Source organism: Oenanthe melanoleuca, chromosome 14, assembly GCF_029582105.1.
Source record: "Oenanthe melanoleuca isolate GR-GAL-2019-014 chromosome 14, OMel1.0, whole genome shotgun sequence".
Taxonomy (NCBI): domain Eukaryota; kingdom Metazoa; phylum Chordata; class Aves; order Passeriformes; family Muscicapidae; genus Oenanthe; species Oenanthe melanoleuca.
Window position 1 is genome coordinate 9,650,616 of NC_079348.1, and position 26,832 is coordinate 9,677,447.

At 36.3% G+C, this 26,832-nt stretch overlaps 1 protein-coding gene across 4 annotated transcripts in view; it reads right to left on the bottom strand.

Moving 5' to 3' along the window:
- Window positions 1-7,261: 7,261 nt before the first annotated feature.
- The window catches only part of PARN (poly(A)-specific ribonuclease), a 44,503-nt gene continuing 24,932 nt past the window's right edge, over window positions 7,262-26,832 (bottom strand). For 2 of the 4 annotated variants that reach the window (XM_056503778.1, XM_056503780.1), the window contains exons 21-24: window positions 24,595-24,669; window positions 15,988-16,177; window positions 9,698-9,891; window positions 7,262-8,162 (exon numbers count right to left, since the gene is read on the bottom strand). In XM_056503778.1, coding sequence (XP_056359753.1) covers window positions 8,110-8,162; window positions 9,698-9,891; window positions 15,988-16,177; window positions 24,595-24,669 — 512 coding nt within the window. In that variant the 3' untranslated portion in view covers window positions 7,262-8,109. Of the gene's footprint in view, window positions 9,155-9,697; window positions 9,892-15,987; window positions 16,178-24,594; window positions 24,670-26,832 lie in introns of all 4 variants that reach the window. The other 2 variants (XM_056503777.1, XM_056503779.1) reach the window with 1 other exon arrangement.

The window sequence follows — 26,832 nt, forward strand, 5'->3', positions numbered from 1 at the left end:
GCAACCTTAGAGCTTGCTACACTATTAATGCATTTTAAACAGTAGTGTCAGTGACTATGAATTAATTGTCCCTAATAAGGACAAGACACATAAAGTTTTCCCCAGTGTGAAACATCTGTATCCTGTGGTCCAGCTGAGTACTCAACGCTTGCAGGCAGTGATGTTGATAGAGTTGCACACTATTCAACAAGACAGGAAAACAATTTTACCTTTTTCCACTCTAGTGTCACATTTGTCAAAGGGCATCCTTGCATGAAATTTTACCTGCACAATACTTTTCAGTTCTGTTAAGAAACATTAAACGTGAAGACACAAGCAAGAGTTCAACAAGTAATTAACTTCTTACTTTTACTGATAACCTCTGTTCATTTTCTTTCAGCAACTGTAGGATTTTTTTGGTTTTGGGTTAGTTCTTCAGCCTCCAAGCAAAACTCTTGGTAGTGGTTTTGGTTCATCAATTTGAAATTTCCCAGCCAATGCACAAAGTTATGTTGTGGGTTTTAGCATTAGCCACATTGCCAGTGCACCTACTAGAATTATTTACTCATTTCCCCTGTGAGATAGAATTAGTAGGAAGGCGGTATTACCTCCTAAGAGGCTGCAAGGGAAAGAGAGCTTTCCCGGGGTTTTTCATCTTTACATGTGTTTCACAAAGGGGCATAAACTCTTCCACTGGTGTAACAATGTGTCAGTATTAAAAACCAGACACTGATTGGTCTTTGTCAGGTTCAAAGGAGGCTGCCCAGGTTTCAGCAGGTAAAAATTCCAGGAAATCTTTACATACCATCACATTCTTGCACTTTTCTGTAGCTTTTATCGTGTTTGACAATGCACAGTTCTCAGGCTGTCAGATGAGCTGCTTGTCAGTGCCCCCAGCCTTCCTGCTTGCAGGAATCCCTTTGCACTGGTGGCAGCACAGCTGAACATAATCCTTGCAGTACATTCAACAGCATCATGCCAAAATATTCATTTTATCTTCAACTTCACATAAATATTCTGCACATGGAAATGTCGTGCTCTACCCATGAAACACTGAGATTATACAGGTTGCCTGAGTCACACAACAGCCTGCGAGAGGTAGAGAGACTGCAATTTCAAACACAGTGATAATTTCAGTTCTTGCAGAGAGAAACAACATGAAACCTATTTGTCAAAATGAGTAATGGAGCATATTATAATGGAGTAATAAATAGTGATTACAGTTCACAAATCTATCTTAAACTGTGTGACTATGTTTGAAATTGTACTCCATGTTCAATTCACAGCAGAACTTTTATCCCAATAATTTATTCTGTTTATTAAATAGAAAGGTAAAATACACACAAGCAAAACTCTGTGTAATGAAAACATTCACAAGTTTTTCAAAGTTTTTTTACAGCATTTCTAAATGCTGTGTTCATGTGTGTGCTTGCTTTTCAAAAACGTATTCAAGAAACAAGAAAGTGTTTGGTTTATTTAACATAAGTGAGCATTTCATATATAGAAATAGATAAGAATGTGATAGCCACTTTTAAATTTGTTATGCATTACCTTAAACTGTTGAAGGGATGGAAGGCATAATATAGTATCTTTATCAAATAAAGTATCTTTATTTGAGAAATTGGAATTCAGAACTTATCACAATTCTTCTCTTGTCTGAAGAACATTTGCTCCTGTAGAAGCAAAACAGAACTTTCCAAATTCCTTATATGAACTGAGAAAACATCTACACTAGATTGAAAAGCATCTACTGACAGAAAATCTGTTTCACCAAAATACATCGGCCTGAGTGGCTGTTTTGGCAAGCCAGAATAAGAAAGTCTGTGTGCTTTTTAAGATGCTGGGTGCATTTTAACACGCACAAAAGCTTCTAGCTCTTGTTCATAACACACATACCCTAAGATTAGGCATCATGTACACACAAAAAAAACCCCAGACAAGGTCCCTTCAAATACGAGTTTGCACATTCAGCAAGTCTCTGAAAACTGCCAGACTATACTGGGAATCCTCTCAGGACAATTTCTTCAGAAAATGCTACTTTTTACTGTCGCTTATCAGGCCTATTTTATATGTTGGGAGTAGCAATTTCAGATGCATGTCTTTTACAGATTACTTCCAAGGCAAAAAACAGCTCCACCTGCTAATATTTGAGTGCTACTAGTATGGAAATACATTAAATTGAGAATCATTCTATTCTTTAGACTTCTTAGAAATCCAACAGTTTTGTATAGCTGCTGCTATGATTTTTTTCAGGATAAACTACATTAATTTAGATTTTAGTATGAGTTAGTACTCATATGGAATTACTTTATTGCTACTGTCATCATGTTTCAAAATATCTTCCAGATTGGTTGTAAGAAAAAGAGGTATTTGCTAAAACTATCAGTCTAAAACATTTTCATATTTCATTTATATTTAGTCTAATTCTTCTAGCTCTTTCTTCAAAAAGCAAAAAGAAGGCATAAAAATGCCAAAAAGTGATTCTGCCACTGAATCTCCATTTTACTTTAACACATCCTCATCCCAAATTTCATATTAGACATTAATTAAAGGAACAATTTGATGCTAAATTCCTGTTCTTGAACATGATTAAAAGCAAAGGTGTGAGTCTCAAAAATTCCTGAGGGTAATTGCAAATATCCATTTGAAATTACTATTAAGTTATTATAAACACTTTAGAACACCTTTGAGCTGCACCCTCTACAAGACAGAAGAATTTACTTCAATTAAGAAACATGAATGAAGTACTAAAAATATAGTGATCTCTTCTATAAGAATAGAATGAGAATGTTTTGCTTTTTTGCTCACCTCCTAAAATTTGCCAGCTCCCATTAACTTCTTCACAGACTCATCATTTAGTACCATCATCTTTGAATGTTTTAGTAACAATTACTGTAAATTCCCAGGGGAGTATGACACAACCCAGCAAAAAGGGTTATTAGTCTATGGGTGAGGGAGTCCAGTAATACTGAGGGGAAATTTTCTGGCAAATCATCTCTTTGCAACACTGCATTATTCACTGAAGACAACATGCTCAGCACAGGAACAAACAACTGAACTATTATTTTCACTTTCAGCAGTTCTACAGCATTGCAGCAAGTTTCTAATGGTAACTGGCAGCTTCTCAACAGCACATCAAAAATCAGATAACTGAAATTAAATCTAGCATATGAGAGAATTGAAAAGAAAGTTTGAAGCGTAGACCTTTTCTAAACTGAATAGAGGGTCAATTTTAAATTACCGTGGTATTGTTAGCAAACATGTATCATTTATTGCAAATGAGGCAACCAAATTCCCCTAATGCAAAAATTTCAAATGGTAGAGACACATGCATATGCTAGGAGCAGACTGATTTTTGAAGTAAGAAGCATCCTACAATTAAGCCACCTAACATCTAATAAAAAAAAAAAACACAAAAAACCCCACCCCTGAATATATACATGAACTATACATGTTCAGTCATCTTTAAACATTTTAAGTTTATAATCCTATTTGAAAGAAATATTCAAAGTTATAATACATATTTAGAATCAAATAAAATAGCCATTCTTACCTCAGTAACAGTGCAAAGATTTTTAAGGCTTATAAAAGGAATTGAAAATTTCAAAACGTTTTTTTGAAGCAATTATCTTTAATATAATTGTATTTTCAGTCATTTGATGGGTTGAAAACAGGTCACAGATTAGGGTTCAAGTGGCTCAGCACAGCCACAACCTCAGACTTTCAAGTTCAGCTACGTATCACTACCAACCCCATCACTCAGGGTCACTCTGGTAATAAACAACAACATGGTTTGCAAAACTTGCAGACTGTAGACTTCTCATGTACAAATACAAATATCAGCTCTTTTAAGAAATAATATGAGTGCAGGGAAATCTAACTTGTCCCAGTTTGGCTGAATGTTTTCTATACTGCATTGCTGAATAGATGGGCTCCATACAAGTTTACCCTGAGCTGGGACTGACTTGTGATCTGCTATAGCGCTCATGGAAGCACATGGCTGCCAATAATTACTCTGATGGAAAAAAAAATTAAAAATGAGCTTCCTGTATGCCTATTAAAGCAAAAAGAACATCCTAAATATGAATACATTGGCCCTATAAAACTCAGTCTAACTCACCATCTATTGCTCCTCATCCAATGAACGTGGCAGTATATCTGTAAAGCACACATGGAGTGTTAGTTTAGTGTAAGTTTAAAGCTATAACAGTACAATACAAACAAGCAAATGTTTATTCATTTACTAAATGTACTGTTGAGTAACTCGAGGAATCTTCCTCAATGTACACATCTGCTCAGCTGGCAGTAGTCTAAACAGTCAGAAGCCAAGAACTTTTGACTGTCAGGAGTCTTCTTTATGCTCTGACGCTGAATTGCAGAGGACATTTTTGTCTGTATTGAATTTACTATAATTTAAAGACAGCGAACATATCCAGGGTACCAGACATTTTCTGGGCACCATGACAGAACTCAAAAGTTTAAAGAAAGAAAGAATTACAACATTTGGTTTTTCCCACAATCAACAGAAGTTTTAGCTTTCTGTCTCTCTCTTGGTTTTACCACTGGTTCCATAATAAAATTTTGGTCTCCACCTAAACCATCTGAAGCTTTTAACTTTATGCTCCAAACCATAAGCTCAAATCTGAGACCAAGAATAGATTGTTTCACTCATCTTAATTTTTCTGCAGTAATCTTAATTTCATATAAAATTCATTCAGTCTCTTACCTGTCCCCATTCATATCCATGCTTTAGGGACACTCACACTCTTCCCTCAGTCTACACTACACAATTATCTCTTTTGCTTGTTTACCAGCAACTTCCTATATCCTGTGCTGCAATCCTGGGCATTTTGACTTGTTAACACTTCTCGCCCATAAATACTGGAGGTTAATTTGAAAATTATTATTTCAAATGCAGTTTTAGTGTGCTTCTTGAGGTGAGCAATTAAGTACTCCATCACCACAAATAAATTATCACTGTGAAGTCTATGCTCAGCCAAATAAGCCCATTCTCATTCCTATGCAGTGGCAGGGTTTCAGCTCACCTACCTCACCTTACTGCTGAGCCAGACCTCTCTCCACATGTTTCTCCACACCATTTCATCAGACTCCCATGCTCAGGCCTACACTTCCAAGTGCCCTTTTTTTTTTTAAACACTTCTTACAAAACTCCCTCATTTTCTCAGGGCAATTCCTCAATTCCTTCAACACCTACTTCCAGCACTTCTATACCTTGTTGCTTGTTGCTTCCTACACCTTCCTCAGCGTCCCCTCAGCTCGGTCCCCTCAGAGCCGGCGGTGAGGACTGGCCGCTCCTGCCCCTGCCCCAAGCAGGAACGGGGGGGACCCACCGCCACAGCAATGCTGTGCATGGCTGCTGAGGGGAATGCTCCACGTCAGCACTACCGACCAAGGCCTTCCTTGCTCCTTCAGGCAGCCGCAGAACACAAGCACAACCCTCCGAGCTGGAGCCCCCAGCCCCACACGGCCGGCGGGGAGGGGAAGGGCGCTCCCGCCCTGAGGGGTGCGAAGCAGCCGAGGGCGAGGCGCCGGGACAACGCTCCAGGACACACGGGGGAGGCTCGGGGCTGTCCGGGGCACGGCCAGGAGCCGGAGTCGACGATCCTCAGGATATTCTGTGATTCACTGACCTCTGGATTCAGGAACAGCACAAACGCCAGCGACCAGGAAGCCCCAGAGCCATCACATCTAGTGATGACAGCTTTGCTTTCCCAAAACAAATTCTATGCACATATTTTAAACATACATTATGAAATAAATGTGGATCTAATTTAAGTTACATTCTTTCCCTCCTAGAATTAATGATTTCATTTAAGGCACAGGGAAGCGGACCAAACCCCACACAACAGAGCTATGGTGCAGGATGAGTGGCGTCAGTCCCTGCCTCGGACAGCACTAGCCGGCCCTGACCTCTAACACTCACCCACCCAAATTTAGTGTGAGAACTATTACAGCTCCATCCAGCAGAGTTTAGTACCTTACCCAGGTTTCAACTGCTAAAATCAAACACATATAAAGACTAGAGCATGCAAGAACCCTGCTTTCTTAAGTGATATTAATTACTGATAGAGATCAATAATATCCAGCTTCTCAAAATGACGCCTGAGAGGAGGTGCATAGAAATAGTGGGTAGAGCTGTTAACCTTTGTAGTGTAGGGAAGTATGTATGCAGACTACTCTGAAGAAACAAGTTTTAAGGGATTGTATTGTAATATAATTAAGACTTGTATTTTCCCTGCAGGTACATAAGCATTGCTGCTCAAGAGTAAAGAAGATCCTGGTAGCATCAGGGTACAGACTCCAGATGGATTCTCTATGACAGCATGGCTCTGTGTGTCTCTTGAGCAGCTAATTCCTAGCCCCTTAACCTGTACTTCTGACATTTCCTTCAAATGCTTCTCTAGCCTTCATGTCTCCAGCTCTGTCCCAAATCATGCTATGCCAGTTCTTTAGGATATACAGTTAATAACTGTATATTAATAACTCACTCTAACAGGAACACCATGTGATTTACCTGGATCACCTCAACAAGAGATGAATACTCCATACCACTGTTATTAGGTGTAGCACATATTCTGAGAACTAAATTCACAACTGGTTTGGAAGTCAAGATCAAAATGATTTAAGTATTTAGTCCTAAGGTCATGAGTCTTTGGGAAGAAAAGTGCCTGGATCCTCGAGAGCAGAAGAGTTCAGTTACTAATTTTCCCTTGCATCACCAATAGCAACTCTTCTTTCCCACATTTTAGTGTGAGAATGTGATGATAGAGCTGCCATTAAACAATTTAATTATAGTCCTTCTGGGAGTACTCTAAGGTTAGAAATGCAATATTTCATAATTAATATCTTGAAATTATTTTTCCCTTTGCAATGCAAGCTCACAATAATTTAAAAACCCATGAATTTTTACATACCTTCAAACAGGCTATTCCATGTTTAAATGACAAATTACATCCTAGTGTAGTAAATACAATATGGAGAAGCCTTCTTAATATTCTACTCTTCCACAGATATGGTTCTGAACTTGCTGATTTGTAAAATTCTTTTGTTTTCACCTCTCCAAGGGAAACACATACAATTTAAATCTTATGACAATAGGCTTGCTTTTCTTGGTTACATTTCACAAATATCTTGAAAACAGTCCATGGAATAAAGGGGCTGCTCACAGGATGACAAAAAAATATTATATTACGAAGAAGGGAAAAGAAACCCCAACTTTCACTCACACCATTTCAGATGCTAATAAATAAAAACAAACCAGTTCCTAAGAAAATGTCTTTAATTTTCATGGTATGGAAATACATATTTTGGTTTTATTTCCATGATACAAAAATTTAAATATCAAACATTTTCTGAAATCTACCAATGCAGATCCTTTTTTAAACAAATAAAGGGCTGGTGCAGTTAGCAGGTTTATCACAGGTACCAAAAAACATTTTTTACAAAGTCAGGATTTAAAAGTGGAAACAACAGATGTGAAAACAAAGAAAAACTACCTCCCACCAGGAAATTAATGTTTGAGAAACTTTAAAGTTACAGTTTTTTGAAAGGATAAGGTATGTGTAAGGCTGATATTTAGATGAATACCACCTGCACTGGGGGTGGGGGTAGAAAACAGAAATTCAAAAAATGTTCCCAGATAACGTAAGAGGTAGAAAGCAGTATGTGAAATTGCAGTTCTACCTATTTCCAGAATGCTGACAGCATACTGATGCTGCCTGAAAAAATAGCTAAATATTAGGAGCACTGTGGTAACTCTCCAAGCAAAGGAAACAGCCTAGCACAAAATCACAGAGTGCCAGTTCTTGTACAGTTCACAGCCAGCATGCCAAAGGAGGTGACCAAATGACACGGAGTCTTGCTTCTTAAACCTAACATCAGTTACAACAGCAAGGGTTTCACAGGATCAACGACAAGTCATATACTAGGTGATATACACACAAGTAAAACTGACAGTGATTGTTCAAGAAACAGTTTAAAATAATTAAACTGATTTTCAGGACACATACTGCTTTGTTAACACCACTTTATTTAAATAAAGTATGGCTTCCAAGAGGTGTATTCTTTCAACTGCTTTCAATCAATTCCACTTGTTAAGGCAGTTGTCTCCTACCATGTTTCAGGGACCTCAAAAATTCCAGTGGAGCTAGTTGTGAGGCTTCCTAGAAGACAGAATCATGGAATAAAAATTACGTCAAGATTTTTTTTCTGTTGTTGTTCCTTCACAGGATATTAAGACATATTTTCTTATAGAGGGAGGCTCTAGATACATTACTTGCAAGTCAATATTTACCTAGAGGAACCAAGAGACTTTTTTATGAATAGGTACTTACAAAAAATGTAAAAAGGGAAAAAATAAAGGTTAATTTCAGGTTTCTTACAAAAATGGTAAATACTGTATTTTAACCCTAGTAATTAGGTAATTTTGGTTTTGCAATTACTAGGATGATAAAGTTAAATACTATTTTCCCAAGTGTTATTTTTTTTTGGTGTGTTAAGACAGGGAAGAGTATTTCCATCCCAAATTAATTGGAGAATAAAGATGAATCACTAATACCAATAACACATATTCCCATAATGCCAAATACAGAACCTTTTTATACTCTGAATCACTGTAGACACTCTTGTCATTTCGCATATGCTTGCAGGCCCCAACTGCCCTACTGAATAAAAAGAAGAAAACAATTCCCAAGCACAGCTTTTGAACTAGCTAAGAAAGATTTTACTCTACCAAGTCAGGAAAAAGGATGCCTGGTATACAATACCACTTTCTGGATAAAAGCTGCTATAGTGCAGTTATTGAAATGAAGCTTTAATTATGAATATTGGAATATACTTCAATGCAGGCAGTGCTACAGATGACTAATATGGTATGGTCATCTGGATCAAATTAAGATATGATTTAATTTTTATTACAGACCAATTTCTGCAAGAAATTACTAATACACATTGAAACAGAATCAACAAGAAACAGATCAATAAAAATAAAATCTTTTAATGTTTAAATTCATGTGATCTAAGGTTAGTTATTTACTTTTTTATTGCAGTACAAGCTGCAATAACTCACAAAACAGCAAAAATTACAAGGTGAAACATCATCATCTGATTGTAACCTGCCTGCATTTAGGCAGATGTTCAGGTCCAAGTATCTTGGCTAAAAAAAAAAAATAGGTATTAAAATCTGAAAAACTTCACAGCAACCCTAAGTGAAAATTCTTCAGCTAAACAAAGCACAATAAAGGATATGGTAACAAATACCACATAGAACATTGCATGTATTAATGCATACAAAACAGAGTGCTTTCAATTTTGCTTATGATATGCAAAACACATTGAGTAACCCTAACTACAAAGTCACATTAAAAAAAATTAAGAATACCCAAAAAAATATTAAAAAAGCTTTATTTTAAGGAAGAAAGTACGCAAAAGTAATAAATCAACTACATTCCAATTCCTTTGGTTGGTGTCAGTTCTTTGCTTTTAACTGGAGTTGGTTGGGGTGTTCTTCACTTTTCGATGTTTTGGTTTGTTTGATGAGTTTTTTTACAATTTTTATATGATGCAGTCTTCTGTTTCAAGAAGAACTTGGAATGTAATGGAGTAAATTACTGATAGAAATGAAGATTTTTAGGAATGAATTTCAGTTCTGTTCAGACCTAGCAAATTTTCAAACCATGCGCATGAACATTCCACTTACCTGCTGGAACTTGTTCTGTCTTGATCTTCTTCAACTTTTTGGGTCTCTTCTTACCATCTGGAAGGGAATCTGCACAGGAGTCTGTCTGATCATTTTCTGGATTTTGGCCTTCTCCCTCTTCCATATCATCAGAACCAGTTTCTTCCTCAATAGGACTCATGCTTCTCTTTCCCACTGTGCTGGTACCTGTAAAACTGGAACAGAGAAGAAAGATGATTATGAAAAATCAGGAGTAACTATTACATAGGTACACATTGTTGTACATCTATTAAATGCATATGAAGGCAAAAAAATAAACTGTCATCAGTGGTGCACCATAAAATTATATTATCTGAAAGTTCTGGCTTAACTATAAAATTACATAAATTTGCTATCTAATCCAACCTTATGTAAATAATTCTTTGTACTATTGATGTCTCAGACTTAGCTGCTATTCTGATGAGATCACTCATCTGAAATGCAATTAAATTAGTTCTCTATCCCTGCACAGTTTTACATTTTATTCTCATAGTTATGTAAGCTCTTTAAAGCACTATCAATAAATACCAAATCATGCACAACTGAAGCCTCAAAACCACATCTTGAAATTGAAGGAATCTACATGGTAACTTCACCTCTCTCCTGGAACTACAGGTAGTTATAAAAGCATTTCTGCAGAAAGGTAGAGAAAACCATCAAGCTCCATACATAAACTTTAAATCCAGCTTTCAAGCGCAGAGTCGTATTATTCATGGGGCCAGTAAAATAAAAAGCACAAAAACCTGCACACTCATTTCATTAGCAGCATTTGAATGAAGTCTGACTAACACAGTATAAAGATGAACTCAGAGCTCCACTCCATTCAGTGCACTCTGAAGTAAACTTGTGTAGGCTTTCATTCCACTGAAATGCTCTTGCTAAATTTCCTTAAAAGTCAAATGACAATATTAAAATCAAATTAGCATGAGTATAAAAGAGAATGCAGTAGCAAAGGGGCTAATTAAAAACTAGTACCCATAATGAACTTCTAGATATGTAAACACCAGCTACTTAAATGTCTAATATAATCATTTTAGAACAACCAATTTTGAAAAGGGTAGTTTTAGGTTTATGGACTTTTATTTTTAATTAGAATGCAGTTCTTTTAATTAGAACTACACAACATGGCTGTATGCACCTAAGCCATGTTCTACTTTGTGAATTAAATAAATATTAATACTAAGTTATAAAACAAAGCTTTACAAGGTTCTTTTTTTCTTTTTAATCAATAGCAGTGAATTACAGTGTTTCAATAAGGTTTCTGCTAAAGGAAGACTGTTACATTTTGCAGTATAGTTTTGGCTTTGAAATGGAATTTTTTCAGCTGAACATTTTGCAACTTAAAACAGAGTCTGTCTGGGATGTCCAAAGGCAATAAACAAAGATGAAACATGATTACATCTCATGCTCTTACTTCCACTTTAGGAGCACAAACACCATTTACTTTGATGAATAGCTGGTTTTTCCTCCAAACATTCACACACAGAAGGCCTTTTTGCATGATTTCTTACAAATCATCATTTTGAATCATACCACAACCACCACCAATAAAAAGCTGGATAGAACTGTTAATCCTATGTACACACTTCAACACTGCAAAACAGGCAAAAACTAGGGTTATAAGGAAAAAACTCTAGGGAAGGAGGAGCATTTAGGAAATGAAAACTACTATTTTTTAAAAATATAGTTTAGAAAAGCTTGTAAGAATTCTACTTTGGGGAAAGCCATTCTGAAAAATACATTAGGAAGAAAAAACTCAGGAGCCATAAATTATGATCCCAGGATTTCTTCAGCACTTGGCTCTCAGAAAGGAACTTGCACTCACTGTAGTAAGAAGAACACTTCTTGAATCTCTTACGGCTGAATTTAATTTTTTCCAACTTAAGACTGCTGTAAAGTTATTGCAAATAAAGAGAAACAAGTTCTTGACCTTCAGTGTACATTTAGCTAGGTACCAAAGAACAACATAAAAATTAATTATAGGCCTTATGGTCCTCCTGCAGATATCTTAAGGGGGAAAAAATCTCCACCACTAGAAAGTGGCAGCACAAAATATAAAATAAATATATTTTATAATGAAGAACCATTGTCTTCCTTTCTCCCAAAATTATTAATTTTATTTTATATTAATTCATTGATTGCACGGCTTCTAGAGGGGAAAGGGTTAATTTTTTTATGTCTTGTACTTTTTTAACATTAAGAAAGATTAAAGGTTACAGTAACATTATTTATGCGCTTAGCAGTAAATGAGTGTGTTTGCATTTATGAGTTAGGTCACTACTCAAATCCAGTTTTCTAATTATAAGTGTTATTTTGGATGTGTCCACATATCTGCCTCAACTTCTTCATTCAGCTGAGGAACAACTGAACAAAGTTAAAGATTCAAACACAATAATAGCCTTCAGTCATTCATTGTCCAGCGCAGACAGACTTCTTTTATGGTCCTTATGACCATTTAGAGACACAGATTTACACCATCCTCTAACCACATAACACCTGGATTTCAAAACACACCTGGTACAACAGCTATCCAGGCAGTAACTCCATCTATTTTCTAGAGAATATATTTCAAGAGGTACTAAATAGCAGCAACTCAACTAGTACCATGGTAATTAAATTGAAAGAATCAGCAAGTGGAAGGGAACAAAAGGTAGGAAAACAATTATGACGATGCAGCATTAACATTTTCTGTTTTGGAAAACAAGTTTTAGAAGAAACATTTCATCAAAACCAGGCATTTGGAACCGACCTGGATATATGAGGACCTACAATTTAAAATAAATTTAATTTACACAAAAACGAAAGTTCTCTTGACAAATGAAATAACATTGAGGGGTGGGAGTAGACACTGATCCATCATAAAAATCAGTCATTTCAGCTAAAGAGCAAGTGAAATCACCCAAAATAGCACTACAATGAAGGAACACTATAATAATTTTCTTGCAATATTTGTTATCTATACCCTTAATACCTCAGCTTTTGCCAATTCTTACTCTTTAGTGGGTAATAAACCACTATAAAAAAAACATTTCTGTAATAAATAAAAAAAAAGAATCATCAGTAGAAACACTTGCACATTTCAAAAATTAGATAATCTTTGGCAAAATGAAGACATTCAAGGAAGTGGTGCCACAAACAGTACCCTGACTCAACAGAAGATGCAGCACTCATAGTTTTAGGCAGAATATCTGTAAGGCAAAGCGATGTATCCTTTGTTTGTACTTCATACAAGTGTTTTGCCATTGTCCTTATTCTATTTTATTATTTCCAGATGATGATCAGGAGAATAAGTAAGTACTAATAGAGCAGGGTACCTAGTTTTCCATAGAGCATACCCTATTTGACTTTTCCTGCTATGGTTTAACAGTATTTTGCTAAGGAAAAGCTCTTAAAGCCATGCATTTAACAGTCATGGCAGAGCTGGCAGGCAGTCATTTGCTAAGCACAACACAGCCAGTTCCATCTGTTTCCTAAGTGTGTTCTGAATAGCAACATATTTGGACAAGGGGATCTTATTTACTACTTGAAGTTTTGTCAAATGCAGCAGTTTTTCTTCTACTTTTCCATCTTAAATTAATAATTAGGCATATTTCCATTGAAATAAATTTTTATATTTAACAGTAGTATTAGATTGTATTAATTATAAATAATTTTACCTCGTGACTGCTATTAATACTATTAAACTTCTGAATTTTCTGAAGAGAAGCTCCTCTACAATACAGGACTACAGTTTTATCAACATGACAAGAATTAAAGAACCTTTGTTACATATTTTTAATATGTAACATTTAATATTATTAATCTGTCAATTTAAGACAGAAGTTCCTTACAAGAAATACTCAACAACTTCCTTACAGAATGAAAAAGTAGCCAGGACACATTGTCATCATGGAGACAAACAGCTATCCTGCAGCTGTGCTCCTTGGCAGAAGCTGATACAGCAAGCTTATTAAATAATAAATAAATAAAGGATGTAGTAACATGAAGCTATTATAAGGGATCAGCTGCTGGATACATCACAGTATTGAGAGCTCAGCTAGATATGACTTCAACTAATCTGGACAAATATACCTGCACACATAAATACTTGTCCTGATTGTTCATATAAATATTGATATGATATTTTATAGCAAAATTATTGTATACAATATATAAAAATATTTTTATATCTTTAGATAAAAATATTTTTATATACCATTGGGGAAAAAAGAAGTGTTCGTCTTGAGTGAAATGAAAGACCATGGTTTGGAGTTCCACATTCTATCTAACTATATAACACTTCAGAGGAAGCATTTACAAAATATAAAGTGACAAAAGAATTAAATATAACTAGTAACAAATAAAAACAAATGCAGAAAAACATGTCAAAATGCATGAAAGGGAATTTGGGACAGAACCAAATCACTTTATTAGTGACATAATAAGAGAACAAAAAATTATGTAACATCAATTACAAGAGATCTGTCAACAAAATAAAGGCTGCTGTCCAAGGCTATCTGATCATAGATAGCCTGATACTGATCATGTGAAAGCAAAAAGCTACTTCTTGTAGAATTTTACTACACAAGATTTAAAAAAATATATTAAAATATTTCAAAGAGAGTGAGTGCTTAGACAAAAAACTCATTGGAGTATGTCAAACTTTTACGGAAAGAATTCACTGAAGATTTTGTTCAGCAATTTTCCAAATTACACATTTGTGCTGGATCTTAAATTTCTTTGCAAGACAACAGCAAATCAGCTTTCTCCATTTCCTGTTCTTTACGAGCTGCCACGGTTCTGCCTGGACCCTGTGAGGTACCCAAACTCCAACATTCATTGAGAGGAGACACTTCCTCTGGCAGAAACAAAACTAAGTGTTTCTTTACAGCAATCTCAAGGTGTAGTAAGTATTTCCAGACTATTTAATATTCTTCCACCTTAGTTATAGAGTCAAGCCTTAGGGATGTGCAGGCTGGTGCCAGGACAATCCTTAAAGCTCCTCATCTCTTCACAGCATGGACTCCCCAGGATTCCTGAGTACAACGGTTCAATTAAACTAACTTCATTTGATACAGACTGTATCATTGGCTTCCTCCATATGTTTTTTTGAATCAAACTTGTCGATAACACATTTAGAATTCCCACCGTGACAAAAGCCATGAACATGTGACAGCTTGCCAAAATACACACCTGCAAAATCATAATGTCATGAGAAGATCAAAACAAGCTTAGCAAATTTGTTACATGACAGATGAACACTTACAGAAAGATATAATGAGAACTAGAACTCAATGCAGCATTTCCAAGAAAGATAAAGCAGAAATACCTCAGCACTGGTTTTATGACCACTAAATTTGGTTTGTGTAAACATGGGGCAGAGAGGAAAAGGAGAGAAAATCCCCAAAAACAAACCAAAACATCTACTTAGATAAATGTAACGTACACACTCCACTCAAACTTATTTTCATACAGAATTGATAGAACTGAGGGGACAGTGCAGGAGAAGGGAGAGTGAAGAATGGCAATGACTTGATAGTTTATTTATACAATTATATTAACACTAAAAACTCTTCACAAGCTCAGCTACACAGACTAAGAAAGAAGCTGCCTGTTACCATAATATCCAAAACCTGTCATTAATATCAGTAAGTAAATATGGAACAAGAAATACACACAGCAACATAGGAAACATACAGTACCAGAACCACAAGCAGCATGTCCTGATTTAATTTTGTCCTTAAATAATGAACTAAAGCCCTTTTCAAGTTTTATACTGAAAGCTTAAAGCCATGAAAGTATCATCACTTGCCATCCTATTTCTGAAGCATAAGGACAACTTCAACAGGACTGCTTTCGAAGGGAGTTGATACCCTTCTTTGTGGCATTATTATCACCATGGAAAGTCAGCCCAAAACCAACATGGTCTTTACAAGGATATAGGATGACAACTAAGTGTCCACATGACAAAAGCCATTCACAAGTATCATATGAATAAAGAAACTAATTTTTAAATTCTGGTTATAAGAAATGGTGCTACTACATCAAGCTCAGAAGCTGTGATGTCACCTGCCCTCAAGATCCCAGCATTTAAAAATCTGTCTGATCACATTTGTGAAATTCCCTCTGTTCCGTCACCTGTCATCTTGTGACAGCTGATGTACCACTACTGATTTATATGCAAAGAGATACATACAGAAAAATGTCCTGAATTAGTAAAGAGCTACCTGAGAATTGCTGGATTTTGGATAGAAATGCAGTAAGAATATGAGCTAGCAGCGCAGACATCTCACCTGTTAACACAGTAGTATCGACTCTGGGAAACATAAGGTGTGCACTGGGTTTTTAACCTCTTCCTCTCCATCTCCTTCCAACTATCTTCTGTACATTTTCTCTTGGCCTGTTTTTCTTCATGTTTTTTCTCCACATACTCTGCATATGTCTGGATCCTATAACTTTCAGCATACCGGCTGGTGTTTACAGCTGTGGAGAAGAAGAATGATATTATATACAAAACACTTAAATGACAGCATGCCCTCTACTGAAATAGCTTATTTTGAAAAGCAAAAGGCTGCACGCTATTTGTTCTGTTCATAAAACAATTTCTAGTTTCTTTGTTAGCAATTATAAAAACAAACCAAAAAAACCTGCCATATTTTCCAGAAGTCACAGTGTCTGAACTAGATGCTCAAAGCCCTTCTCAAAGTCAGACTTTGTGCAAAAAGAGTTAAATCTACTTAAGACATTTCTTTTAAATTAGAAACGATCAATTCTTCAGTCACAACCCTCTTCCAGATTGCTTGTTGGCAAGAAAAGACTTCCTGGATTTTTTCCTTTTTAGTCTCATTACTTAACCCAGCAGGTTTATTTTGCAAGTCTGCCAGGAAAAGACGACATTTGCAAAGCCTTTGCCAAAACTCTGTTTGATTGCTGTGAAACATAAGCTTATTTGAGCTGCATTTTTGGTTGCACAAGATATCCATGGAAGAAGCACTTAACTAATAGCCAGCTGTTCCATCCTTGTATCTTTCTAATGTCTGATCTCCCTTTAACAAAAAAAAAAACCAAAAAACTTCAAGTTCAAGGTAAAAAGATTTCTGTCATTGCAAAATTAGAAGCACTTTGAAACTAAAGAAAAAATTTTCACTGCTCCACTGAGTAACAATTTAACAACATTCCTTCAAGTCCCAGCATCTTCACAGCTCTCAGCCTTTAGTCTGTGAGCCAAGCTCTGGCCTGACGCCATCCCTGTAACAGATGAATCAGCAAATTAAACTGACTGTCAACTGGTGTCTTCTGCTGCTTTCAGCCTAACTCTCTGAAAGAAAGTATTGTAAACCAACCAGTAAACCAGTTTAAATGTAAACAAAACAAACCTCCCCCCACCACCCCGCCCAACCTCAGATTGTTTTTCTGCATATTTTAAAATACCACAATTGTGGTGGAGACAAAATGATTTTATTATGTACTTCCAATTCTTTAGAGCAATTTCAAATGCATATCCCACTTCTGGATTCTAGCTGAGCTGTTTTAAATACAGGTATTCTGAGCTACCTCTGGTGCAAGCACTAGAGATGGAAAGCTCCAACATCAAATTTCAGAAAAGGTGAAGAAGATGAGTGGATGTGTTTTTTTCTCCTCTTTCAGAATGGATCATCCATTCTGTATATTTGCTGTGTAACACTGAAATGAAATTCTATAATACCTGCCATGGTATATAGATGCTGCTGTTGCAACGTACATAAAACCAAGCAAGAGTGCTGAGTATTTCATTTTAATCCCAAGTACAGATAGCAATAGTTATGACTAACAGCCCCATGAGATTGTTGCACTAATCAACAAGTGTCAGACATACCTCCTTTCACCCCCCTTACATTTGTTTTGAACTGCAAAGTTACAGGATCTGTTTGTACAAATTAGGACAATATTTATTGCCCATGAAGTTATGGGGCAGGCATCATGAATGAATTAATAAGGCTCACTGGAGCTTACTGCATGCCAGCCAACATTCCTTGGGGTAAAATTTGTTTAGTTAAACTCAAGCATGTTTTCACTTGCTAAAATCAAGCACAGAGTAACCATGGATCATCTGATACATACTCATTTGTTAAAACACAATAACACTATTTGTTTTGCTACAAGCTGTGAACCAAAGTTACGGGTCTGCCATTTAATTCCCTGACAAACTCAGCCGTTTTTTAAGAAAGAAAAGCAAATCATTTGAAGCCTAAAGATAATCCTAAAATAAATCTCTGTAAGAGTCAGTATTTTTGTACAAAGACAACTCTGCTTTCTTGAAATAAGGCACATATTTTACAGCAATCCATTCATATGACACAAACACACACAAATACACACATATATGTATATATATACATATATAGCACATATATTTAATATAAAATGTTACATGCTAATAAAATGCTTCATCACTGAAAAACTGAAACGAAGGCATTTGGAGAAGTCTAAGGAGCCACAGACATGAAACAATCTTGCATGGTCTTGAATTGAAGAGCAGCTCCCTCCTGTAAGAGTTTAACACATTTTCTCTGATGCTTTTTTGGTGAACGCTGTCCATATTGCCAAACAAAGCAAATACAATTAGGTCATTCTGCACTCCCAATAGAAGAAATGCACTGCTAGAATCCTCTGTGAATTCTAAAAAACTGAAGAGAACTCAGAGGGGCTATTTACTTATTTCTTTAAATTTTAAGAAATGAGACAAATCTTTCTGTGAGAAACTTGACCTAGTAACCAACACCACACAGCTGCATTTCACATTAATTGCAGCCTTAAAGTTTTAGACTCATAGCAGAATAATAGTAATTATTTTAGGAAAAGCATTTCTAGAGGATGGCACCTTCCCTTGTTATAAGGCAAGGCATCCAACAGGCTGACTGTCACTGAGTGATCCAAGAGGAAAGTGTACAAAGATACTCTTTTGCCAAGTCCTTGCTTTTATTCAGAGCAACATTCTGACAGATGGCCACTGACAATATCAAGCCTCTTAATAAAAAGACATAATAAATATGTTGGTGAACGGTGTAGGCAAAAGAAAAGCCACAGTATATAAATACAATGAACACACAGAGCTATACAGATTAATGCTCAATACTAAACACTTAAGCTTATGAAACACTGAAGTAAAATTTCACCTGTGAAGCCTTTATAAGTGACCTCTGTATCAATGCTGCATTAATCTTATCTGATCATGTTCTACTTGAAACATGGGACCACTGCCTCAGCCAGAGCAACAGTGTGCAATTAGTGAGTAGCTAAGTCAGTATTTTGTTTTACTCTCAATACTCACCGTATGGTTCCACAGCCTTACTTATTGACTACTAGGGCTATTTATGCCACATTAACAACCCAGAAGTTTGCCATGATCCCAAAAGTGCACATGCATAGTCCAGTATTTCAAAGTAAAACTCAGGAGTGGAAGCAACAGTGCTGTGTGCCTATTTCATCAACAGAAAGCAGAAGACTCAACATCCAAAATTAGAGGGCATCTTTTAAATTAACCTAAATTGAATTAAATTGTCCTCTACAGAACATTCAAGGCTGCATTCTTCCACAGCAAACGTACAAACATATTCCCAGAGAAGCCATAAATCCCAAAGAAACAGTTCATGATCACATAACCATGGGCATTATCAAGGCGTAAGCAGAAATCAACTATATTTTGTTAAATATTAGCGAAATTGTCAATGTAACATCAATGGCACTTTTTCGTAGCCTATATACAGTTTTCAGTCTTTCAAGCATACCTGGACAATTTCTACTGCAAGGCATCAAAATGTTAACACACATGACTAATTAGTTGGATTGGACCAGAGTATACTTGATAAGAGCAGCTATCTGCAGGCTGTACCCAAACTGATAACACCAATTTGTATATGGTGCCGCCCATCCCTTTGTTTCCCTCTCCAGAATCAGCTTAAGATAGAAGGTGCCTATACAGGCTCTAAATAAAAGAGCACTGTACAAAGTTTGGCCTCTCTCAGTGTCTGCAGAGCAAGGAGCAGTATCAAAGCAGGGACACAGCAGCTCTTCACCTTGCAAAGGAGGATGGCAAGTTAGAGAGCAAATCAAAATGAGGTTTGATCCTCCATGTTAGAGAACAGGGCAAAATGGACAGATGATCTGAAAGAATATGGTTTTACAGAAGGAAGATAAAGTGCTAAGTACAAGGCATGACAAAGAAAGAGGAAGGATCCTTGTTGCATCTAAGGTGTTGCTTGGGGTGAAATCAGCAGGAAAGGCCTTTGCAGGGTTTACAAAGATGTTTATTTCAGCCACGCATGGATTCAGGGTTCTGAGAATAAAGGCAAAGATTCATCTGAGGGTCTAGGTTTAATACATGGGCTCAGCAGGGTGGGGAGAGCATCAGGGACCAATTATCAAAAGACACAGGGGGTGCTACCAGGGAAGGGCTAAAACAAAGAACCAACGGGGAATTAGGGTGAGAGTAACTGAAAGGTTAACGGACAGGGAGAAGGCCAAGGCTTAACTCAGGGAACAGAACAGGGGTTACATTTCTTAGTTAGGAAAACTTTTCTGGGTCTCTACAGATCCTTATGCAAAGCTTAAACTTAAAATATTTTCCTAAACAAACAGAGATGATAGTGTAAGTCCACTGAGACATTTCATGCTATGCACATATATGTAGGTAGTTATAAAGGATTTTAACTCCCTTACAGATGAAGTTATCCAACTACTGAAAGAATCCAAGCTACCCTTCTTTTCAGACCAGCAACCTGAACAGTCAAAATTGGATGACAACATTCAAGGAAACCATGAAAAAAGAGCTTAACATGGATCCAAAGCATTAAGTAAGGCATTACAAAGTTAACTGCACAGAATAGTTGAAGGAGAGAAGTGGCTGAAAACACTTCAGGTTATACCAATTTATTAATCAAAATAAAATACTGGGTTTGTTTGACAAGCTGAAGTCTCTCCAATTTCCCCCCACCATTTCCAGACTATCTGGATGAAGTCTAGACCCTTGTAAGTCATAGGATCATTGAAACAGCACCTATTCCATACTAATCTCTCCAAATGGAAAGCCAACTTTACAAATACACAAAGCTGAACAGCACCCCAAGGCAAACTTATCTAGCAATCCAAAAATCTTAAGAGCTAGAAGTTATATGCCAAAAGTTAGTTCTGGAATTTCTTCTGTTCATCAGCTCTAACAGTGCAGAGTGTTTATCTTTTGCCACACACGTAACAAATATGTGCTCCACGTTTGACAGAAATGCTGATGCCACTTGCACTGACTGCAACTTGGCAGCAGAGAGTTTTGTCTCCCACATGTCCAACTAAAAGAATACCAACCATTTAATAAATACTTATTAATTACCTACTTTGAACAGCAAATCCCAGCAGAACATAGACTGTGTTTATTGTCCATTACAGTTTTCAGGTGCTTTCAGCCTGGAAATCAGTTTACAGACAGCATATTGCAAAAAATTAAGACAAATCAGAGCCATCTAAACCACCAATTTCATAAACCTGTTATTTGCTCTAAGATGACATTGTGGCAGCCCAACAGTAAGTGACACAGATCCCACTGGAAGCCAAGAACCTTCCCCTGGTAAGGGTCAGGTCCAGCTTGCACCGACAAGCACAGCAGAGTGACTATGCAACTGTTCCCTAGCATCTGTCCTGCTGCAGCTTCCATTTCAAGCTATAGAGAGCAATATGATTTTATACAAGAACAAGCTTTTCTTCTCATAATAAATCTGAGAGACTGCCAATGTGTGAGTCGCCTGAATACCCAAATAAAGTGAAGATTCTTGGACATTATCATAAGCAGCAAAATGAGAAGTTTAAGGCATTTGACTCGTTTCCCAAGGTTTCTGGTTTGTGTGTTTTAAAGCATGCCATATTCACTTGGAAAGTTAGGAGCAGCTCCAAAATCGACTATAAAAATGCTGCCCTTTTCCCTACTTAGTTTTTCAGATGAAATAAAGTAGAAGAGGAAACAAGTCTTTGTATATTATGCAAAGATTTATAGGTCCTTCAGGATAACACTTCAACAATTAAAACATTGGAATGCATGTTCTCCCTGGCAACATAAACACTACTGATTACCATGAGAAATTTGAAGAGCTGCTTATCAGCTAAATTCACCTAATCAAATATATACCTTACAAACAGAAAATCTTATGGGCCAATGTTTTATCAATCAGTTTTGGACTAGGTTTTTATGGTTATCATCCATGATATTACCTAACTCAGGCACACAGTTTTAAAGAGCACTGGGGGATGAAGAGGTATATTTTATTTATATTTATACATATTCAAAATGGATTTTTGAATCAGTGAGAAATCAGGATGCTGTTGAACAAGTTTTTAGCCCATTTCAAATTCTGAAGCCAGTAGAGTCAGAAACAACAAAAACAGCACAGCATAGCAGCAACAGCTTATGCAAAGTGCCACATTTTGAGAGATCCGTCATTTGTAAAGGTTAAGCATGATAATTAATTACTTGAAATATGAAAGACACCTATCACAATTTCAATACTACCCTTAGATAAGTTACACAAAACCAGCCATCTAGACAAATTGTATTTCAAGTTGTCTTGTAACACCTATGAAGCTGAACAAAATTAAAAGGCACTGGAGCTAAATTGTTAAGGAACCAGGCAGATCCATCAGCTGGTTATGTTGAGAATGTGCATCAAGGGAGATTGGCAGATCCCTCTTTAAATGATCTGCTGTTCAAGTCTCTAACTTCATCTTAGTTCAGCCAAATACTCAGTATTTGAACCACTACAGCAACAGAAAAATAAAGAAACCTCCCAGATATGAACAGGGTTTCAAAATCTGATAGATCCAAATCAATTAACACTCCATGCAGATAATCACAAAACTAGTCCCATTTTAATCACTTTCACAAACAATTTCCTTATTAAAAAGGTGCAAAGCAAATCTGGACAATTTAACAGTACTTAAACTCCTTTGTAATGGAAATCTGAACACTTTAGGGGAAACTTCCATACACTTTTCATGTCCTTGATCCATTTACGTCCCATAGATGTTCTTGTTGCACTTGTGTTTTATTAACTATATGTGTGTCTTAGTACCAGCTCAAAGTCAGAACTCCCTCTAAGAGGTAGGCATAGAAGTATACCTGTAGCAACATCTTGCCTTGTATTCATATTGCTTCACAACCCTCTAAGGATGTGAAAAACAACAACTTTAAGCAATTTTACAGTAAAAATCACACAATTTTTGTAATTGAGGTTGCTTTAGTTTATCAGCTTGGTTGGCTGATTGCTTTCAGTATATGAATTTCTACTAACCAGCTTTCATAAAAATCTATGAAACACTATAATCACCTGAGCTTTCAAACAAATAACATGTTTTCTAGTATGTAGGCCACAGAACAAGCCTCCCTGTTTGTGAAAGCAAAAAAAAGACACAGAGCAGTGCCAGAAAGATGGAGTTTCAATATTCTGCAGACATTCAGTTCTTTCCAAAATATGTAGTTGCTATAACAAAAACAATCAAACTGAACAATAACAACAAAAAGTAGTGGTGATAATGTACACGCCAAGCATTTAGACAATGGGTAAGCAACTGAGGTGGCAGCAGTGGGGAATTTACTGTAGCAGCATCTAGGAAGGCTTTGTTTGACATAATTCTTTATCTGGAACTTCTCATTAGAAGTTATTTCATTCTTATATCTATATCTATCTATCTATAGGTAAAGAAACAATGGCTCTCGCTGCTATGGAGCAATTGCTGTAAGGAGGCTGCTGGGGAGTCCTCAAAATCCTCTGCAGAGTTATGAATATATGAGGAATTATAATAAACACTCCCAGGATGTTAACAAGGAATTAGAGAGATGCACTGATTATATATCCAGACCCTGAAAGCTTCTTTATTTGAGCTTAGTAAGGATAGATCATGGTAAATTCAATGGCATTTTCTAATCTGTTTTATTTCTTTTTAGAACTTAATTGTGGGAATTCTGCCTGGATAGCTCTTAAGTGCAACAAGATTATAGCCAGTTAATCAGAAGTGCTACAGATACTGCTGCTCTCACTGGCTCCACAGCATTTGATGCAAGTGTTTCAGTAAATGGGGATGACACTAACAGAACATATCCCAAATTAACATCTATAATGGCTACTTCCAGCCACTCTTCCCTGAATTAAGGGTATGGCTCAATACTCAAATATGTGCCCAAAAGAACTTGAGAAACCACTAAGATATTGTGGATTCAACTACAGCCAATCAAAAATCTTTTAAAAAGCCCACCCCAAAACACAAATAAAACCACCCCAAAACAATATAAAATCCCCAAACCATAAACAAACTCAATTCAAAATCCAACACACCAAGAAGACTGTTTTCCCACATAACAGCAATATTTTCAAATTTCAAATAAAAATTTAAAAATTTAGGTCTGGAGAGACTGCATATTGTTCACACACAGACACATTAGCAGTCTAGGCTCTTTGGACACTATTATTTTGCATATGTTCTACAATGCTTCTCACTGCATTTTTTTCTTGCAAATATAAGCCAAACTAAATGTGTATCAGTCCAATAGGTATTTGGAGGCAAAGGCCACAAAAGTTTTTGATAGCTATACTCTGGGCAAAGTAACAGTAAACAGCCTCAATAAATACTGCACCAAGCGAAGAACCAGCATTACTCTACCTACAGGTCTAGGTACTTAGAGGATATCACAGAATGAAACATAAAACTCCCAAAGAAGTCCAGTCTGAGCTTGCCTTTCCTGCCACATGTGCTGCTGCTATGGAAGACCAGTTCCTCCAAGAAAGTCAGTGGTTTTGCTATTAGAATCACAGACCCTGCTGGCTCAGAGCATTTTGCGGGAGTCAGTTAAATCTTAATGCTGAAGCAAATCCAGCAACACTTACCTATTTGTACTTGCTCTGGCTGGCTCAATGATACAAAGGCTGATGTGTCATCAATCCACGAAACCTGAATGTTACCTAGAAAAAGCAAAATAAATTATTATGACTATTTTTATTCTAGACTCAGTCACAGAGTTTTATCCAATATGCCATGACATAAAAGGCCAACAAAGAGTAACTGCACCTGAGCAGGCTTTTGTCCACTGTACAGGTGTGTAGTTCACACCCAGTTGCACAAGGGCCTGGAACTGTTCAGAAAGTCAGGGCTGCATGAGCATCCTGTACACCCCCAGACCCTCACATCCTCCCTTCAAGGCTTCTATATGAGTCTACAAAATAAATTGAAGTGATTTTCTGGGAATTTCAGCCCTTCACTCAAATAAATAACAGCTCTTTGAATGATGATAAATTCTAGTCGAAGGGGATAGGATTGATCACATCACTGGAGAACTCCACTGTTGTGACACAAAATTTTCGAACTCTGGTTTGAATCCCACTACACATTTCCTGGATGTGATATAAAAACTTAATTTGAGTCAATATGAGGACAAATGCACAAAATCATGGACCTCATTTGGAAGCTGTTACAATAGAACAGTGACTGGAAATAAGTTCCTCTATTCATCAAGCAGTTAGTGCATTTTCTATGTGAATGGCTTAAAATGTCACATTAGCACTAAAAGAGCACATAATCAAGCAAAAGCAGAGGAAAGGATTCCCATTCCAGACACAAGGTCTTATTATAGTCTGAAATCCATTTACATCTCCTGTCCTTATCTAAGTGCTTTATTGTTAGTACAATTCAGATATTCAAAATTGGTGCCATTTTTTTTACGTAGACTATGATATCAAGTTATATATAATGTTAAACCAGCATTTAACCTTCAGACATTACAAGGGCAAAAATGGTGATGCAAAAAGGCTTAAACTACATTTATTCTCAGTTGTTTAATCTATTGAAATCTAATTTAGTCTACAGGTTACAAGGTTATAGAAGTCTCTTCTGAAATTCAGCCAGATTATAAACAGATTTTCTAATTATAAACAAACAAAAAAAAAGCCTAGATAGATTTCATTTGCATGCTATACATTTGAATAGTCAGCTATTTAGGAGTTTAAATTATAATAGTTTTGATCATTGCCAAAAACATAATTAGTTCAGTATGGTTTCTGATATCTCCCTGTACTGAAGGGCTAAGGCCTTTTACGATGAGCCTACACCACAAAGTTAGAATTTCTTTATACATTTTTCAGGGCACATAAATTCAATTTCTAATAATTCTGTCTTTGAAAAACACAGAACTTCGCTGTCTATGAGTAAAAGCTCTTTGGTGTAGGGAGAACACCCTTTTGGCAGGACACTAACATCTCACAACACAAAAAAAGCCCAAGCTGACACATTAGTGCAGCTCAGAACTGTAATGAATTTGGTAGGACTATAACATGGATTTGCCTTTAAAGAACAGAAATTACTGTACAAATTCATACTGCTCTACATGCATTGACAAGACTTTGCTCTAAAACAATTCATGTATCAAGTTCTCCATTTCTGCATTACTAATTACAAAATTTTCTAAACAATCATTTCAGACATCTGAGACCATATTCTGTTGTAACTCTGGAACACAGAAATGCTGTCCAGATTGTGTTCCTTTCCTATATATACAGTTAATTACTTTCAATCTACCTAAGCAGACTGAAAGATAGATCAGAAAGAAAAATTGTCCTGAATATCTTGCAATTGTGCCCTCAGTATAAAATAAGAAAGACGATCAGTGATAGACAAAAAAAATGTCCTGAAGGAATTCAGCTACTATTCAAATGGACTTCAGTGTTCATATTTTCACTAAGTGGTAAATGAAAATAAATTAATAAAAATCCAACCTATTGATGGCACATTATTTCAGTATCAGATCCTTATTTATTGTTACAGAAAGACTGCTGCACTCTATGTGACTTCTGACTTTGTATTTTTGGCTAATAAAGGGTTTCAATACCTGCCAACATATGTTGCTTTTATACTCGATTTACACATTTTAAATACAGAATTTAAATAAAGTCAAAACATTAAACAGCAGTTACTGAGTTCCAACCTGAAGTGAACTGGAACAAATGCTCTTATGCAACTCTCCATGCTTAAGAGATGCTCTCTTCAGACTATGCCACATTTCATCATAATTAAGAAGTAAGAATTTAGGAGAGAAGATTAATAAATTAAATCATTCAGCAGTACGGCTAAGT